General features: G+C 46.3%; 1 protein-coding gene across 2 annotated transcripts in view; it reads right to left on the bottom strand.

The window, feature by feature from the left end:
- The window catches only part of LOC106554258 (laminin subunit beta-1), a 106,021-nt gene that overhangs the window by 46,384 nt on the left and 40,217 nt on the right, over positions 1 to 19,420 (bottom strand). For both annotated transcript variants that reach the window (XM_087708709.1, XM_087708710.1), the window contains exons 9-17: positions 19,232 to 19,352; positions 16,753 to 16,941; positions 14,201 to 14,380; positions 11,791 to 11,903; positions 11,623 to 11,702; positions 6,389 to 6,545; positions 5,127 to 5,279; positions 3,454 to 3,612; positions 540 to 661 (exon numbers count right to left, since the gene is read on the bottom strand). In XM_087708709.1, coding sequence (XP_087564835.1) covers positions 540 to 661; positions 3,454 to 3,612; positions 5,127 to 5,279; positions 6,389 to 6,545; positions 11,623 to 11,702; positions 11,791 to 11,903; positions 14,201 to 14,380; positions 16,753 to 16,941; positions 19,232 to 19,352 — 1,274 coding nt within the window. The remainder of the gene's footprint in view (positions 1 to 539; positions 662 to 3,453; positions 3,613 to 5,126; positions 5,280 to 6,388; positions 6,546 to 11,622; positions 11,703 to 11,790; positions 11,904 to 14,200; positions 14,381 to 16,752; positions 16,942 to 19,231; positions 19,353 to 19,420) is intronic.

The following is a 19,420-nucleotide window of genomic DNA, read 5'->3' as shown; positions in this document are numbered from 1 at the left end:
GCCCAAGCCTGGCTGTGCCAGGTTGCTGCCAAGGACCTGTTTGTCTGTTAATTAAATGCCGAAATTTATCTCTGACTCGGAGTGTGCTTTGGTGTGGAATGATGGGGGTCAGAACAGGTAATGAAATGTCAGAAAGTTAAAGATGGCCACTGCATCCAGGTGATCAAAGTCCCATCCCTTTTTAACACGTGACACACATAAACAGAGGCAAAGTGTTGAGTGCATGCGGTCACAGCTCCATCCTATCATTTTGAGCCTCTCTGCAGACATTCATCTGCTGAAAAACATGTTCTGTTCTTGAGTATCAAAGGAAAATGTAGAATTTAGGGCACAGTGCTGTTTCATTTTGTCAGGCGCATCCTAATCCACCGATTTAAGAACAGTCATTAGTGATGGGAAGCCTACAGTGAAAACGAACAGTAGCAGACTCTGTAATAAACCTCCCCATTGAGTAAGCAATTTGGAGTAAAATGAAAGATTTTTGTTGGAGGTCTCAGTATCCCCCAAAACTGCCCGCCTCTTCTCCCATCTCTTCTCACCTGGAGGTATGGGGCAAGCTCCCTTGATACACCTGTTCAGAGGGCAGCAAGTTGCCACAACGTGGACTCACTGGTAGATCCTGCGAGCTGACACTGACAACAACTTCCCAATCTTCTGTGGACTGAAGAGGAGATACAACAGGTTTAAAGACAGGATTCCAGAATAAATAGTGCTTTCTCAAATTCTCTCACAGAATGGAGATCCTTCTTGAGACCTCTATTTATTTATTATATTTTTATCTCACCCTTAGTACTTTTATAAGTAATTCAAGGTGGCAAACATGCATACTATTCCTTCCTCCTCCTATTTTCCTCACAATAGCAACTCCAGGACATGAATTGGGCTGAGAGGCAGTGACTGGCATAAAGTCACTCAGCTGGCTTTTATATCAAAGGCATGACTAGAATTCTCTTGATTTCCAGGCCAGCACCTTAACCACTGCACCAAACTTTTCTGACTCAGGAAAAAAAAAGATTCATAAGGTTCATTATTAAAAACAAATCAGTAATCACAAAATTAAATCTAAAGAAAAAGATAGGCTTGGGCAGAGACCCTTTGGAATCCAGGAGAGGCCGTTTTCCCCCTCCCAGAGGGTCAAAGAAAGCCTCCAGAGCCTGAGGAAGGCGAAAAACGGGCCTACCGGAAGTACCGGAAGTCCAGAAATGGGCCTATTTTCAGCCTCGAGGAAAGCCTCCGGAGCCTGGGGAGGGCAAAAATGCCCCCCACATCATAGTGTGTGAAGCCAACTAGGCCATGGCCCCATGGCCAGGGTCACCCAGCAACCGGGCAGAGAACCAGTTGCTAAAATTTTCCAATTCCACCCCTGCGGGAAACCCGACCAGATGAGCTAATTCACCTTTAAGGCTATGTGAGGCTTGTGTAAGGCTCATGTAAGCCTATATGAACAGAAACATGCAAGTCCCCGTGTGCATATTTCCCATCTTTATAGCCTGAAAGCTATGTAGGATCCCGTCTGAGCTTCTTTCTCTTCCCATTTTGCAGCTGTGGGCTATGCGCATTTTTATCTGACGATTCCTTTGGCAGCAAGTCGTTGCACCATCTCTCAAGTTTTTTCTCGCATACCAGTTATATGCAGTGAATTCCAAAACCCAACATGGACTTGAATCTGGGTCTATTTTGCCCCTGAATAACAAGGTGATACGTTCACTTCTCTGGCTTTCTATGATTTAAATATTTTCACTGCCAGCAGAACCCTCATCAGAGCCAGTGTGATGTAATGTTTAATACACAAGGCTAAAAACCAGGAAACTGTGAGTTCTGGTCCTGTCTTGGGCACAAAGCCAGCTGGGTGATCTTGGGCCAGTCACGTTCTCTCAGTCCTAGAAAGGAGGCAAGGGCAAACTCTTTCCGAGATTTTGCCAAGAAAACTACACTATTAGCAAAGCTGAAGGTCATAGTTGGCCTTATATATGTGGGACTTTAATAATAACAAGGACAGATTTGTATAATTACAAATAGCAATAGCACTTAGACTTATATACCGCTTTACAGTGGTGGGATTCAAATAATTTAACAACCGGTTCTCTGCCCTAATGACCAGCCGGCTGGGCATGGCCATGGTGGGTGTGGACAGGCAGCACTCAGCCTCCCTGCAGCCTCCTGAGAACAAAAACGGGCCGTGTGTGTGTGTGTGTGTGTGTGTGTTTGTGTGTGTGTGCGTGTCGTACACCCACATACTATTTTGGGTCTAGTAGGCCTCCCTGCAGCCTCCTGGGAGCAAAAACAGGCCGCAAGGGGGCATGCCTCCCTCCTGTACCCTGTTTTGGGCCTAGTAGGCCTCTCTGGAGTCTCCTGGAAGCAAAAATGGTCCATGGAGGGACTGCACCACAAACTTTGCATCCCGTTTGGGGCCTAGTAGGCCTCTCTTCACTTACCTGGAAGCCAAAATGGGGCTCCTGGAGCTCCTGGAAGATGCAGGGCATGAAGGGGTGGGGCCAGCCAGCAATTTAACAACCGGTTCGCCCTAACCGGCTGAATCCTACCACTGGCTTTACAATGCTTTAGAGCCCTCTCCAAGCAGTTTACAGAGTCAGCATATTTCCCCCCAACAGTTTGAGTCCTCATTTTACCCACCTTGGAAGGATGGAAGGCTGAATTAACCTTGAGACTGTGCCAAGGCAGGCAGCAGGTAGCGGAAGTAGCTTGCAGTACTGGATTCTATCCACTGCATCATCGTATACATGTATGGCATGTATGTGTACGCATGCACACACACAAACACACATGTATGGATTGAGACCTTTCTCTCCTCCTTGAAACTAGGAGTCTAGATATATATCACATTGCAATATTCCAGGCTCAAAAATTATAGCAGATCTCTACTGGTGGTTAAATCTCCAGCTAGACTGGAAGGAGGTATTAAGAGAGGGCTTAGCTTAGAGTCTGTAGAAAGTGTAGAAAGTGGCACAGGCTTGACCTTCCCCGGAATCCCTGATGCCTCATCTGACCATTCCCAAGACAATGCAGTTAATCTGGTGCGATGCTAGTAAAATAGAGTGACTAACAAAGCTTCTGCTAATTCACAAGCAGTTCTGATTGTTTGCGCCCGACACATATATAACTTACTTTGCTTCTTTTTTTTTTACTATATCCCCCATGCAGTTGTGGTTTAGAATATAAGACCCAAGTTGAGAAGGTGCTTCTGCAAATCCATTTCTTAATCTTAGCACTTTGACCTAATAATGACCTACCAATATGCATTCATGAAAAGTAGAAGTATAAATAATCAAAGCTAATAATAAATAATCAAAATGATTTTTGAAAGATTTCCTCCAAAATGATTTGCTACTTATTCTAATAAATCATTCTTGCTCCCATGCATGTGCTGAAGATAAGGCCAGGACTTTGCCCGTCCAAAGCCCACCTGTCTTCCCTCCAACAATTTCTACCCACCTCAGGTTCATAGCGGAACAAGATGCCATATTCCATTGGGTAAGGAATGTTGTCAATGTCAAAGGAGAGTCCAGCCCCATCGCGCACACGGGCGAAGCCTGGGCCTGTCCATGTGATCATATGGCCTGTGTGCTCCCGCTGTACAACTTCCACATCAGGCTGTAGATAAAAAAGCAGTGTAAGTAGCAAAGACATGGTACCGTAGTCTTTCCAGTGTTTCTTACTCACAACTTTCTGGCTTCTGTGAGTATGTTTTTAGTAACTTGACTGGCAAGTGGAAATAGACCTTTGAGGAAGACTTCCCTGCTATGCCACTGAGTTACTATTCCAGCGAAACCACATGCTTTTCTTACAAGCTCAAGATGTGTTTAAATCATGACAGAGAAGCACAGTGGATTTAAGTTTTATTCTTTTACCTTTTGGCTTAATAAAACCCAGAGCTCAACAATTTCCAGGCATCCTCTCCCATCTCTTGAACCTATATTTCTTCCTTTCTTCCTTTCTTTTCTTCCTTCCTTCCTTTCTCTTCCTCTTCCTTCCTTCTTTCCATCCATCCATTCTTCCTTCCTTCTCCCCCTCCCTCCTTTCTTTCCTTCCTTCCATTCTTTCCTTCCTTTCTTTCCCCTTCTCTTTTTTCTTTTTTTCTTTCTTTCTCTCTCTCCCTCCCTCCCTCTCTTTCTTTCTCTTTCCCTCCCTCCCTCTCTCCCACCTCTCTCTTTCTCTTTCTTTCATCGTCTCTAATCTATCCATGGATCCATCCATTTTCACTTTCATCCCTACAACACAAGTTATTTTTCAGAGAAAAAAGAACATAGGAAATACAGGTGGTCCTTGACTTATCACTTAGTGACTGTTCAGAGTTACGATAGACCTCTTTGGGGTATTTATTTATTAGTCCTGAGATTCTGACATTCAGACATATATACGCCACAATTATGTGACAGCATTTGGAGCAACTGGCATGCATTTATGCCTGTTTGCAGCATCTTATGATCATGTGACCATGTTTTATAATATTTTTTTCCCCAAAAGTGGTATTTACATCCAGTTTTTTAGTAAAATTGGCTCTCAGCAAGCAATTGTTCGCTTAATGACTACATCATTCACTTAATGTCTGGTGAAAAAAGGATGTAAAATCAGGTTGATCAAGCTCCATTACAGTTCTAAATTGAGGCCTAACTGTATCCAGTGGTGGGATTCAGCCAGTTCGCACTACTTCAGGAGAACCAGTTGTTACCTTTCTGAGCAGTTTGGCAAACTGGTTGTTGGAAGAAATCATTAGGGCAGAGAACCGGTTGTTAAATTACTTGAATCCCACCATTGCTGTATCTAATTTATATACTGCCCAGCTCCCTTTGATTCTGGGCTGCAAGAGCCGTGTACTACGCAAGGAGTTAATGTGTTATCAGACCTATAGCTATTTATAAATTCCCCTAAACTAGGACGTCACGTGCAGTGCAGGACAATATCCCTTCACTGGGATCAAAGTGAAATTCAGCTGCCAGTCCAGTGTGTTGAATGTGAGTTGGGAAAGAAGGTCCCATCTTATTTGCTCTTTTCCCCTTTGGAAGTCGAGTCTTCTTTGGCAGCCCTACTAGTATCTCAGAGAGCTCTGGGCAATCCCAGTTTCTCTTCAAGCATCACTTTCCCCACAGACATTTTCCCACAGTCACCTTTTGTTGAAGCTGTCGGGCTCTCGAGAGCGCCCCCCGCTGCTGCAAGAGTCTTATTGTGCTGTGCTGGCGCCTCAGCCTCACCCTGCGCCCATTCTGGACTCCGTTGTAATATTCCACACAATCCACAGGCGATTCTGGCCGCAAGGGACCCTGTCACCGGGAGGAAAGCAGATCTCACTGTAATTGTTATGGGCGATTGTGTCTTTCTGTCTTGGCCACCCAACAATCCAAAGGAGCTAAAATCTGCAAGGGCAAAATGGAAAGGAACCATATTCCTCTCTACAGTGTGTGATCTGGACTCCTTGCTTGAGCCACCTGGATTGGGAAAGGGATTCCATTGGATCATACACCAAATCTCTCAAGATTGTTATGTGCTCTGAGTACTATAAAAAATACGCAGGCAAATATAGCAATCTGTTGGACTAGAGCAGAGGTGTCAAACTCAATTTCATCCCTCTCTGACTCAGGGCTGTGGTTGACTTCAGGGACCCAAGTGGGCATGGCCGACTGGATGGGTGTGGCTGACTGGGTGGGCATGGCCAGCTTGACAGCACTCACTGGGCATGGTCAACTGGATGGGCACAGCCGACTGGGTGGGCATGGGCAGCTTGACACCACTCCCCAAATTGCAGGCATGTTTCCTCTTTGCACTGGGTAGACTGGGCTGAAGCCATGGTAGCCCGATGTTTCCTCTTCGCATTGGGTAGACTGGGCCAAAGCAATGCACGCCGGCCCCTTACATTTTCCAGGACGGCCCCAGGGGCCGAATCCAATCACATTGTGGGCTGGACCCGGCTTACGGGCTTTGCGTTTGACACCCCTGGACTAGACAGAGGCAATACATGGACCTCCCGACTTCTCTTTTACAGCAGCCCCCAGCATCTTGAGATTTTGCACCAACAAGATTTGATGTGTGATTTCAGCTCATGGATGGGGTTAATCTGTCCCCAAGTTCAAAAAGAACAGGCTGAAAATGGTCAGCCATACCCTTTCCAGGGGTAATTCATACAAGTACAGCATGTCTGGATAGCCTCTTGCAGCCTTTTAGTAGGCTAGGAAATTGGATTGTATTCCCTAGCACTCAAGCAGTCTTCAAATTTGCCTTAAGCCAGCCTCAGACCACCAGCATCCTCGCCCTTCTTTATCAAATTGTTAAATAAATGACAATGGTTTTCTAGACACAGACAAAGCTGCACACAGATACAGCAGTTTTTCGTCCTATCCAGTTCATTCCCTCCTCCTTTGCCCAGCATACTTACTGGGAGATCTGGATCGGTTGGAGGAAGACCAGTGGCATGTTCAGCCTCATACATGTAGTAGTCCAAGGGCATACAGAAAAACCCCGGCTGCACATCATTGCACTGACGACCTATAAGGTGGGGCCGACAGGGACACTGGCCATCGTTCACAGAACATCTGTAGACAGAAGGCACAACAGCAAAAATAAGGCCCCTTTAGCTAAGCCTTTGAACAACATAAATGGAATGGGACTGGCAAAAAGCAGGCAACGTTCAACAGCACCAATGGCTTCAGACAGGCTGTCCTCAACTTATGATCTCCGTGGAGACCAGAATTTCTATTGCTAAGCAAAGCGGTTATTAAGTGAATTGCACCCGATTTTACAATTTTTTGTTAAGCAAATAACTGCAATTGTTAGGAGAATTAAACAAAAGCATTGATTTTGCTGATCAGAAAATGGCTGGAAAGGTTGCAGATGATGATCATGTGACCCCGAGGATGTTGTAACTATCCTAAATACATGCCAGTTGCCAAGCACCTGAATTTTGTTCACATGACCTTGGGGATACTGCAAAGGTTGTAACAGCACTAACAATAGCAATAGTAGTTAAATTTATATACTACTCCATTGTGCTTTATAACAGCGGCCCAACCTTTGGGGCATCAGGACCAGTTCCGTGGAGAGAGGTTTTCCCACGGATCAGACAGGGTGTGGTTTTGCATTCTGCCTGCATCCTGCAGATGGGTCTTCACTTGTTTGCGCATACCAGTTTCTGGCATGCCAACCTCCCACGCATGTTCGTGCAATCCACCCCACCCCCCACGAATGTCTCCCAGCAGAAATCCGAAAATCAGCTGGCCAGCAGGAGGCATGCAGGCATGTGCAGTGGAGTTGACCTGGACGATGACTGGCATGCCCGCATAGATAGCTCCACAGGTTTGCCATAGGTTCGCCATCACAGGTCAGTGGTGGGTTTCAAATTTTTTAGAACCTCTTCTGTAGGTGTGGCCTGCTTTGTGGGAGTGGCTTGCTGGCCATGTGACTGGGTGGGAGTGGCTTGCCAGCCATGTGACTGGGTGGGAGTGGCTTGCCAGCCATGTGTCTGGGTGGGCATGGCCAACTTGTACAATGTGGTGAAACTCACTTAACAACGCTTTTGCTTAGCAACCAAAATGTTGGCTCAGAAACTCTTGCATTTGAAGCACGCAAGTCTTAAAGCTGTCAAGTTACAAGACCCTTGCACCCCTAACCCTTTAGAAAAAAAAACCCCAGGGGTGTTAAAACTTGACAGCTTTAAGACTTTAAGGTTTAGATAGGACTCTTAGAGGTGGAAGGGGTGATTGGTGAGCCAGTCAATCAGTGAGCGGCGGGCAGGGCAAGCGTGGTGCGGGCGGGCAGGGGGAGGGAGCTGGAACCGGTTCTAAATGGCACAGTAGATTTTTGGAACCTCTTCTATAGAAGAGGTTAGAACTGGCAGGAACCCACCCCTGTCACAGGTATATAGTATTAAAGGACAGATCCTCTCCTAACATTTCTCCCTGTAAGCTGGTGATATGCCTACAATGGTGCTTCTTATCAATATTCATAATTAACAATGCAGACTAACGGAGGTAGCCATAAGAGATCATGACACTCAGTACAGATGAAGAACAACTGCAAAGAAAGGGTAAAGGTGCAAACTGAGACATGAAGAAGAGAGATGGTGACTATACTGCAGGGGTGGGTTTCAACCAGTTCGCGGCGGTCCCTGCGAACCGGTTGGTCGGCAAACCCGGAAGTAAGTAACTTCCGGGAATGGCGAAGGGCCCACCCACCCGCCCGTGCTCCTTACCAGTCTTTGAAGGCTTCTGTACTTCTACGCAGGCGCATGGCACATACAGCTCCTGCACGATTCTCCGCGAGCAGCTGGATGGCACATACAAGTTCAAGCATGTGTCTTAGCACCTGCGCAATGCTCCAGCTGCTCGCGGAGAATCGTGTATAGATTCTCCGCGAGCAGCTGGAGCATCGCGCAGGTGCTAAGACGGATGCTTGAACTGCGCGTGTGCATGAGGACGCCGCCGGTGGAGCAACCCACCACTGCTATACTGACACGGTCTGCCTATTATTGGTCAGGAAGAGAGTTCGATTCTCAAATGCAACTTCAAACAAGGAATCCTAGTTCTAAATTGGGCTTTGCTATGGCAAGCAAAAATTCAAGGCCGAGTCAGTCCTTTCCAAACAGGTCTGGATGCAATAAGGAGTATCACATTATTTTTTTTGCACCAGCGTGGCTCTCCCCAAATTCTCTGATTCAGTCTTGCAAAACACAATGGATGTTATCACAACAGACAGCCGAAGTTCCCACTAGTGGGGTGCCAAAATTCCACCCACGCCCTCTCTTGCAATCCTTTTCTTGCCTTGCCATGTTTAGTTCTGCGACGAGAAAAACAAATATTTTTTTGTCTGCTTGGCTGCACTAAGCCTTGTATCAGGTCATAGGACACTGATACAGCTGCAGAAAAAGGGGGAGTGCCATGTTCCTGGAAGGTTCAAGGGGAAACTGGCCCCCCTCCAAGTCCCAAGAAGTGTTTGCATCTTGCCTCTCAAAATATCTGTGTTGTGAGTTGAGTTCTTGGCAGTTGAGTTGGAAGAAAATTAGACCAGCTGCTCGGTAGAGGTGTTAGCAGAGGGCTGTCAAACTCAAGACCCAGGGGCCGGATCAGGCCCCTGGGGTGCTTAGATCTGGCCCATTGGGCTGCCCTGAAAACATTGAAGGAGCAGCCCGTGGTGCCTCTGCTAGTGAAAACGGAGCTCGGGAGGGCCGTGTGCGACCTGGCAGAGGGTCACCGGAGGCCGGCCCAGCTGAAAACGGAGCTGGGGAGCCCATTTTTCCTGGCAGAGCACTCATGCCACAGGCACCCGCAACACGAGTGATGTCAACCTGGCCACACCTACCCTGGCCACTTCCACCCTGCCCCCACCCAAGGTCAAATACAATCCTGATGCGCCCGTCAATGAAATTGAGTTTGACACCCCTGTGCTAGCATGAGAACCCAACTCCATCCCAGCTCCTAGAGGTGCTCAGTGTTGTGGGATGAACGAGCCGGTCATACAGCTGAATGCACAGATAGTCCTCAGCTTATAACCATCTGTGTAGTGACCATTCAACGTTACAGTGGCACTGAAAAAAGTGACACAATTGTTTTTCACACTTACGACCGTTTGCAGCAACCCACAGTCACGTGATCAAATTGCAGGCAGTTGCCAATTAGAACGTATTTATGATAGGTGTCCCGGGACCGTGTGATCACTTTTTGCAACCTTCTGACCTACAAAATTACATTCACTTAACGACCATGTTACCAACTTAACAACTGCAGTGGTTAATAGCTATGGCAAAAGGTTGGTAAAATGGGACGCAGCTCACTTAAACAACTGTCTTGGATACCAATAGAAAAGTTGGCCTCCATTATAATTGTAAATGGAGGTGCCACCTGTATTTCTCTACGGCTTCGTCTCATCAGATGGTTGGTTCATCCAGCCAAAAAGAAGTGTAACTTGGAGGGCACAGGGACACGGAAGAAAACTTTGACAATAACTCTTGCTAAGCTAGGCACGGCCTTGGGGGAGACACTGAGAACACAATAAAGTGGGCCCCCAGGACCAGCCCCTGTTCCCAAAGCTCTTTGATCTGGTTCCTGATGGTTTCCTCAAATTCATTCGGGTATAGGTCATCGTTTTGTGAAATTTCACTCAGTACAGAAAGAAAGAAAAAAATCTCCCAGCTGCATGAAATGGAAGCAATTCTACACCTCTGTGTTAATTTGAATAAACAAATGAATGGATAAGCATTTGTCTGGAGACATTAGATCATCACAACATTACAGTTCATAGCAGTGCACAAGGATAGCAAGGAGTGTCTTCTAAAATCATAAATCCCGTTGTTTACAAGGAAATTTAGAAAACATGAAACCAGTTTTTAAAAAAAACTTAAAAGGAACGTTAACCAGTTTAACATGAAAGTTAAAAAAATACTTAAATGTATTTTTGATACCCAAAAGCTAGCATCCCTATTTGTGCACAATGCTGAAAAATGTTAGTGTTGTTGCTTAAGGATATGAGCCGTGATGGTGCAGTGCAGGGGTGGGTTCCGGCCAGTGGTGGGTTTCAATTTTTTTTAGAACCTCTATTGTAGGTGTGGCCTGCTTTGTGGGAGTGGCTTGCTGGCCATGTGACCAGGTGGAAATGACTTGGCAGTCATGTGACTGGGTGGGCATGGCCAACTTGTAAAATGTGGTGAAACTCACTTAACAACGCTCTTGCTTACCAACCAAAATGTTGGCTCAGAAACTCTGGCATTTGAAGCATGCAAGTCTTAAAGCTGTCAAGTTACAAGACCCTTGCACTCCTAACCCTTTAGAAAAAAAAAAACCACGGGTGTCAAACTTGACAGCTTTAATACTTTAAGGTTTAGATAGGACTCTTAGAGGTGGGGGGGGCGATTGGTGAGCCAGCCAATCAGTGAGCGGCAGGCGGGGCAAGCTTTGTGCGGACAGGTGGGGGGAGGGAGCTGGAACCAGTTCTAAACGGCACGTTAGATTTGTGGAACCTCTTCTATAAAAGGAACCCACCCCTGGTTCTGGCAGGCACTACTGCCAGTTTCTTGTTTGTGCGCTGCGCATGCATGCACAGTGCAATAAAAATTATTCTGCGCATGCTCAGAAGCAAAAACCAAGATGGAGGCGCATACGGGGCCGCCCAGAGAACTAGTTCGAGGGCTTGGCAGGCCTGGGTCACTGCCGATTCCAGCGACCCAGGCCACCAAACCACTACCGGTTCGCCTGAGCCGGTCCAAACCAGTAGGAAACCGCCAATGGCACAGAGTGCAGTACTGCAGGGTATTTCTGTTGATCACTGGCTACCAGCAATTTGGCAGTTCGAATCTCACCAGGCTCAAGGTTGGCTCAGCCTTCCAACCTTCCGAGGTGGGTAAAATGAGGACCCAGATTGTTGGGGGCAATACGCTGACTCTGTAAACCGCTTTGAGGGGGCTGTAAAGCACTGTGAAGCGGTATATAAGTCTAAGTGCTGTTGCTATTGCTATCAGTGTTATTACGGAATTTGACCACTAGCCACAGAGTCAATTTGTGAAGCTCTATTTTCAGGATATGTCAATTCAGAATTCTCAGCTGTGGAGAAACAGATGGTCTCTCGGGAGCCACTTAAAATGTTTCCTTCTGCCCTTTGATGTCTGGCTGACTGCAGTCCTACCTATTGTCGTAGGCACCTCCGAAATCACAAGCACAGCTTCGGCAGCCTGCCACGTCGTAGCTCAAACCCCAGTATTCGGGCTGTGAAAGAAAAGGACCAACATACCCATTAAGGGACTGGGCTCAAAATAGGCACAGCACAAATCCAATTGATACAGCAGCCACTCACCAAACACTGGTCGCAGTATTGCCCAGTGACAAAACGCTTGCAATAGCAATCACCTCTGATCTGGTCACAGGGGCTGCTATCTGTGATGATGCCACGTGGGTCACACCTGCAGGCTGAGAACACATAACAGTAGTTTCCCGTGGGGTTCTGTGTCTGGTCTTTAAAAAAATGGGGTAGGCAACCTAAAACTCATGAGGACCGATAGAAAATATTTGTAGCTCAGAGTTGTGAGGTCCTTGATGTCCTCTGAGATTGGTTGTTTTCTTGCAGATGTTTTATGACCCAAGTAAGTAACATCATCAGTGCTAGAAGGGAGTGGGGTTCGGTCTCTCTGCTCTCCTCAAAAGATACGCAGGGATAAACACTATCTACATATCATTAAAAGGAGACAATCAAAAAGCTAAAAGATTGCACCTCCTTGCCAGCAACCAACATAGATAGAATAGAATTCTTTATTGGCCAAACGTGATTGGAGACACAAGGAATTTGTCTTCGGCGCATAAGCTCTCAGTGTAGATAAAAGCTATAAGTGATAAATCATGATCATAGTCATCATAAGAATACATTCATCATAAATCATAAGATACAACACTTAGTAATAGTTATAATTAGCCATCAGCATAAATCATACTAGGAAACTAAATAAAACAATACAAATAGTAAAGATATAAGCAACAAAGTTATAGTCATAATTAGAAAAAGAGATAGGTAAAAGTAAAGATGAAAAGAATAATAGTAATACAGTGTTACTAAATAGTTTGACAGTTTTGTAGGAATTAGTTGTTCAGCAGAGTAATAGCATGGGGGGGAAATGTCCTTATGTCTAGTGTAAGCAGATATTAATACCAAGATTAATATTAGACAATCAATCAATTGGTAAGCAACATTTCAATCAAGGAATTATCAATTCAGACAAATGGTAAACAATAGCCTAATGAAGGAATTACCAAGAACATTCCCACCAACATTGACAGAACAAGCCACTTGTATATAAACAGAAAGCAAACCCCACATCCTTCTGGCATTGATGTTGTTACCTAGTTGGACAATAAAACGTCTGCAAGAAAATAACTAAGCTAAAAGAGCACCAAGGACCTCATAGCTCAAGAATGACATGCAACCCTCAACCCTCACTTTACAGCTTGCAAAGCACCTCCCGATTGTGTTGCGATGAGGTTTGAGGCACATATTTCTCTGCTTGAACACCTCCCCCCCCCAAAGCCCAACATAGCAGACTCGATCGCTGTAAAGTTAGAGGGAACGCCCAAACGCTTCGCTCCACCCAACATTGTACAACCTCAATGTTCAGATTCTGCTAAGAGAATTCACACGTAGTGCAAGCTGTTTCTTCACCTTGCTCTGAAGAAGTAATTTCTAAAGAATTTCCATTCCATAGTTGTTTTGCCTAAAGAAAACAGCACTAAAGAACAGGGAGTACCGCTTAAGTAAATAGAGACAGAAGGGTGGGAAATAATAGGCTGCATAAGAGATACTGGTAATTGCACTGATAGAGCCTGGTTTTCTACTCTCTTTAAGCCAATGGGCACATCTGGAATTTTGGAAGCATGTTAGAGGTTCTCTCAAAGAATGGCTGTCATGTTGGGTATGGCCAACTAAGCTTGATTTAGACTTGTCCGGAACTGCACAAGTGTATTGCCCCAGGTGTGGATTCAGCCAGTTCGGACCGGTTTGGGAGAACCGGTAGTTCCGGCGATCAGTTGGCCCCACCCACCCGCCCTGCTCTATTCTGCCCTATATTTCCTTTGTTTGAAGCCCAGAGCTGTTTTACTCACTGGAGCTGCAGGAAAAGGTAAGATTTATTGCTGATTTCAAATGCAATATGCGTGCGTGAAGCACGCTGTAAGCAAACCGGTTGTTACACCAGTTGAATCCCACCCCTGCGTTGACTGAATTTCTACACTGCAAAGGGGTTGATGGGTAAGCGTAGGCTGCAGATGATTGCAGGCAGGCCAATGCGCACAGCTCCTAAATCTCAACTGTGCATTGCGTGGAGATGTACATCCTGCATTGTTGTTATTTTAATTGTCTACAACGCTTCTCTGGGGACTACAAGGGCCCAGGCTCCAGATGCATTGCTAAAAACCTAAATTAAGTTGGTGCTGGTGCTTCCCTCTGCAGTGTGCTTACTTTTATATTCTCTTTTTTATGTAATTTTTTTAATTAAAGCAATGCATCCTTAGCATATACACATGGGGTATGAGCAATGTTTAAGCATGTTGGCTTATAAGGAAGTCTTCAGAATGATAAATTCTGAATAGCACAAGACCCTTAATAAATGTCTCACTAACAGCAGAAATGTTGGGCTCCATTGCGGTTGTAAGTCGAGGACTTCCTGTAGTCTCTCTATTCCTGCAGCCACATGGTTTCCCCAGGCAGCCTTGTTACTTACGTTGGCAGCCAAGAAGATCGTTGGGGCTCAGGCCGTAAAAGCCTTCTTTGCAGCTGTCACAACGCACACCTTTGACGTTCTCTTTGCAACGACACTGTCCTGCAATCATGCCCAGCGCTGTGTCTGTATGACTGTCACACACGCCACCATCCGAAGAGCCTGCTGGGTCACAGTCACAGGCTACGAGATGAAAGAGAAAAGGTGTGTATGAGGAGGAGAAGAAATTGGTAAATTGGATAGGCAGAATCACAGGTGGATTCCTACCGGTTTGGACCGGTTTAGCTGAACCAGTAGTGGTATGCCGGCCTAGGTTGCAGAACCTGCAGTGATTCAGGCTGGCCACACCCTGAATCGGTTCCTGGGTCGCCACCATTGTTGCTGCCGTTGTTGCCACCATCTATTTTTTTTTAGTTCTGGGCATGCGTGGAACAATTTCCAGTGAATTGCACATCCAGCACACGCAAAGCACGCACATGAGCAAAACGTCTAGAACCCACCCGAGCAGAACAATGCCACGCTGCTATTAATTTGATCTGCAAAGCATGCTAAAGCTCCATAAAACCAGCCCTCATTGATGGCGACTTCCAGAAATAGTGATTTGTTCACCTCTTTCTTCAGGTTGGGGCAGCTTCAGGAAGAGCAGGGCTAACTTTGGGTTTTACAAAAAATTTCAATATTTTTGGGGTCCCTGTCCCTGTCGATAGTAGCCCGTCTCATTTTATCTTCTGAGGCAGAGGTGTCAAATTCAATTTCATTGAGGGCTACATCCCAATTGTACATGTGGTATTTCGGTTGTATTTTTATCTAGCATAAAAATACCAAGGTTACCTTGAGTTTGATCTTGAGAGGGGGGCGCGTGGCCAGGGTGTGTGTGACCAGCTCAATGTCACTTGTCGCAGCTCCATTTTCAGCCACGACAGCCTCCTGCAGCGAAAATGGAGCTCGGGGAGGCCCTGTGTGGCCTGCCTGAGCTCTGTTTTTGCTGGCAGAGGGCTGCAGGAGGCCCTTGTGGCCAAAAACGGAGGCCAGGAGGGCTGTGAGTGGCCCTCTCTAGCTCCATTTTTGCTGGCAAAGACACCACAGGTCAGTCCTTCACTGTTTCCAGGGTGGCCTCACGGGCCAGATCTAAGCACCCCCTGAGCCAAATCTGGCCAGCAGACTTTGAGTTTGACATCCCTGCTCTAAGGAGAACACATTCTTGGAGAAAAGAGTATGACATGCAAACACTGGAAAATGCATTTTGGTTGTGTCTAGTGCACAGGAAAAGCAAACATTTGGTTCTCTGAGGATGTCCAGGAAGTGAATCTTTGCATTTTGCCACACATTAACTAAGATTTGACACTGGTGGTCAACTGACTATTATGCCACCATATTGAACTTCTGACGCCTGCAGATGCCCCTGGTGTTGATATGTCATGAGCCACGAGAAGAGCCACAAGAAGGGAAACCTTGTGAGTAATTTCAGGCTTTTGTCTCAATAAAAAGCTTGACTGAACACTTGATTTAGAACTGAGCTGAACTAACTGCTAAAGAAGATGATGGGATGGGATCACAGAGTGCAGAGTCATCCAGCACAAAACACTTTGTAGGGAATCATCCGTGAATCAAATGCAGGGACCGTTGTGTGCAGGGTTCATTTCTAACTGAGTTCTGACAGTTTATTACATAATCTTCTTCAAGTCCTTTCCTCTGGAGGAAAGCTCCAATAATATCTTACAAGCAACAGTGCCCTTCGTACAAATCAATACATCCTGGAAGTGCTGAAAATGTTGATCGCTGACAAGTTTAAAAATCGCTAACAATTTAAAGGTAAGGTAAAGGTTCCTCTCGCACATATGTGCTAGTTGTTCCCGACTCTAGGGGGTGGTGCTCATCTTTGTTTCAAAGCCGAAGAGCCAGCGCTGTCCGAAGACGTCTCTGTGGTCATGTGGCCGGCATGACTAAACGCTGAAGCTGCATGGAACGCTGTTACCTTCCCACCAAAGGTGGCCCCTGTTTTTCTACTTGCATTTTCACATGCTTTTGAACTGCTAGGTTGGCAGAAGCTGGGACAAGTAACATGAGCTCACTCCATTACGCGGCACTAGGGATTCGAACCGCCGATCTTTCTAATCGACAAGCTCAGCATCTTAGCTGCTGAGCCATCGCGTCCCTCCGCAAGTAAACTAGTGGGAAATTAAAATAGAGTTAAGGTCAAGAGAGCCAGCTTGGTGTAGTGGTTAAGGTCTCGGGCTAGAAATGAAGAGACTGTGACTTTTTGTCCTGTTTCAGGCACAAAGCCAGGTAGGTGACCATTGGGCCAGTCACTTTGTCTAAGCCCTAGGAAGGAGGCAACGGCAAACCACTTCAGAAAAACCTTGCCAAGAAAACTGCAGGGATTTGTCCAGATAATCTCCAAAAATCAGACAGAAGGGAAGAAAAAGAAGTGGGTCCATGAAGGGATGGAAACCTTCCCAAAGCAATTGGCAAAGCCACTCACTTTCAGTTGTGTGTAGATTCAGATTATTTTATCTTTGTTCCTGGGGCACGCAAGGAGAAAGTGACATACTTACGAATGCATGCTGTTTGGGCCCTGATGTCAGCCAGTGGGTTGCGGTAGAAGAACGGCTTGCAGCTCTGGCAGTGGCGGCCCATGGTATTGTGCTGGCACTCATCACACACCCCACCACTGGAGTTACCTGTAGCCAGGTAGACGGCTATGTCAAAGTGGCACCGGTGGGAGTGTTCGTTGCAGTTGCATTCTGGAGAGAAGACAGGGAAGTGATTTAGGTGCCTGCATCTTGTTCGTGTCCATTCTCCTCCATGGATGCCACCCAAGACAACCCCCTGACCTAGCAATATTTATACTGTGTTTCCCCGAACATAAGACAGGGTCTTATTTTCTTTTGACCCCCGAAATAAGTGCTTGGCCTTATTTTCGGGGAGGTCTTATTATTTTTGAGGCAGAGAGCGTGGTCACCTCATGGCTGCTGCTGTGTTGCAATATTTTTCGGGGAGGGCTTATTTTAGCTCAAAAGTCAAATTGGGCTTATTATCTGGGCAGGTCTTATTTTCAGGGAAACAGCAATAACGCTTAGACTTATAAACCACTTCGTAGTGCTTTTACAGCCTTCTCTAAGCAGTTTATAGAGTCAGCCTATTGCTCCCAACAATCTGGGTCTTCATTTTACCCAGCTCGGAAGGATGGAAGGCTGAATCAACCCTGAGCTTGATGAGATTTGATCTGCCAAATTGCAGTCAGCCAGCAGTCAGCAGAAGAAGCCTGCAGTCCTGCCTTCTAACCACTGTGCCACTGCGGCTCTTATTCCAGTAGAGATTGAATAAACGGTGACACAGACTTTCATCTCCCCTGAAATTTGGGATCCTAAATGGTCTCAAGTCATGACAATTGTGATGCTCTCACAGGATACTCCCAAGGGAAGAAGCAAGGCAGCCAAGATGAGCGAGCCATCAGCCAGAGTGGAGAAAGCTTCAGGAGTTTCTGCAGTGGGCTTGGATGGCCATCCAAAAGAGGAGGGTCTCTGCCTAGACCTTAACTAGATGTGTGATTCAGGATACTATACAGGTGGTCCTCGGCTTACAACCAAAATTGAGCCCAACATTTCTGTGGTTAAGTGAGAAATCTGTTAAGTGAGTTTTGCTCCATTTTACGATCTTTCTTGTTAAGTGAATCACTCCAGTTGATAAGTTAGTGACCTGGCGGTAAAGTGAATCTGGCTTCCTCATTGACTTTGCTCATCAGAAGATTGCAAAGGGTGATCACATGACCCTGGGATGCTGCAATGGTCATAAGTATGAACCAATTGCCAAGCATCTGAATTTTGATCAAGGGATGATGGGGATGCTGCATAGGTTGTAACTGTGAAAAATGGTCATAAGTCGCTTTTTTTCTGTGCCGTTGTAACTTTGAACGGCCATTACCTGTACAGGTAGTCCTTGATTTGCAAACATTCATTACTGACCATTCAAAGTTATAACGACACTAAAAAAAGTCACTTACAACCCAGTGCTTGCACTTATGACTACCTCAGTTGCATGATCAACATTCAGGCACTGGGTAATTGATTTGTATTTGTGAAGGTGGCAATGTCTTGGGGTCACCCTTTGCGATCATCTCCATCTGGCTTCCGATAAGCAAAGTCAACAAGGGAAGCCAGGTTCACTTAACAACTCCCATAACAATTGCAATGATTCTCTTAACCATCGTGGGGGAAAAGATAATAAAATCAGTCATGATTGATTCAACAACCGCCTTGCTTAGCAATGGAAATCCTGCTCCCAATTATAGTTGCAAATAAAAAACTTACCATAATAAATCAGTAAGTACACCCATGATTAAACTTTCTAGGGCCGTGATGGCGAACCTATGGGTACGCGTGCCACAGGTGGCACATGGAGCCATTTGTTAGGGCACGTGAGGCGTTGCCCTGTCAGCTCCAGCCAGCTGCCAGCTGACTTTAGCCTTTTTTTAAGGCTGGTTTTCGCCCTTAAGGCTCAACGAAGCCTCCGGAGGACAAAAAAATGGTCCTATGGGCAAACCGGAAATTCAGAAACAGACTTCCGGTTTGCTCATAGAGCCGTTTTTTGCCCTCTGGAGCCTTCAGGAGGCTTCCCTGGAGGGCAAAAATGGCCCTACAAGGAATCCAGAAGTCACTTCCAGTTTGGCTGTAGGGCCGTTTTTCGCCCTCCGGAGCCTTCAGGGAAAATTCCGGAGGGTCTTGGAGGGCGGGGAAGGCTGTTCTTCCCCAGGCTCCTAGAAAGCCTCTGGAGCCTGGGGAGGGCAAAAAACATGTTCATTGTGGGTGTGGGCACGCCCATGTATGACCCCCCCTGCGCTCCCCACGTTTTTGGTACACGATGGGAAAAAGGTTAGCCATCACTGTTCTAGGGCTTGTGGTCTTGGCTATGTAAATACACAGCGATGTTACCATGGGCATCAGAGACTGATCTCCCTGCAATGACTCCCACTGGTTTACCATGCAATCCCTCCCTGCTCCATGTAAGCACAACGGCTTAGCCTTCCACTCACACCTCTGCAAGCATGTGGATTGTGGACCTCGGCTGGACTCCAGGGCAAGTCCTGGTAGAAATCCTTGCACAGCTCACAGTTGAGACCTTTCGTGTGGTGCTTACAGACACACTGTCCATGGATCTGGAACAGAGGAGACAGGTAAAAGAGGTTTACAAGCAATGGCGGGATGCAACCAGTTTAACAACTGG

The sequence above is a fragment of the Thamnophis sirtalis genome, unplaced genomic scaffold (genome assembly GCF_051295495.1).
Source record: "Thamnophis sirtalis isolate CommonGarterSnake01/CBP01778 unplaced genomic scaffold, rThaSir2_p1.2 scaffold_3, whole genome shotgun sequence".
NCBI lineage: Eukaryota > Metazoa > Chordata > Lepidosauria > Squamata > Natricidae > Thamnophis > Thamnophis sirtalis.
This window is presented reverse-complemented; position numbering and strand designations above follow the sequence as displayed.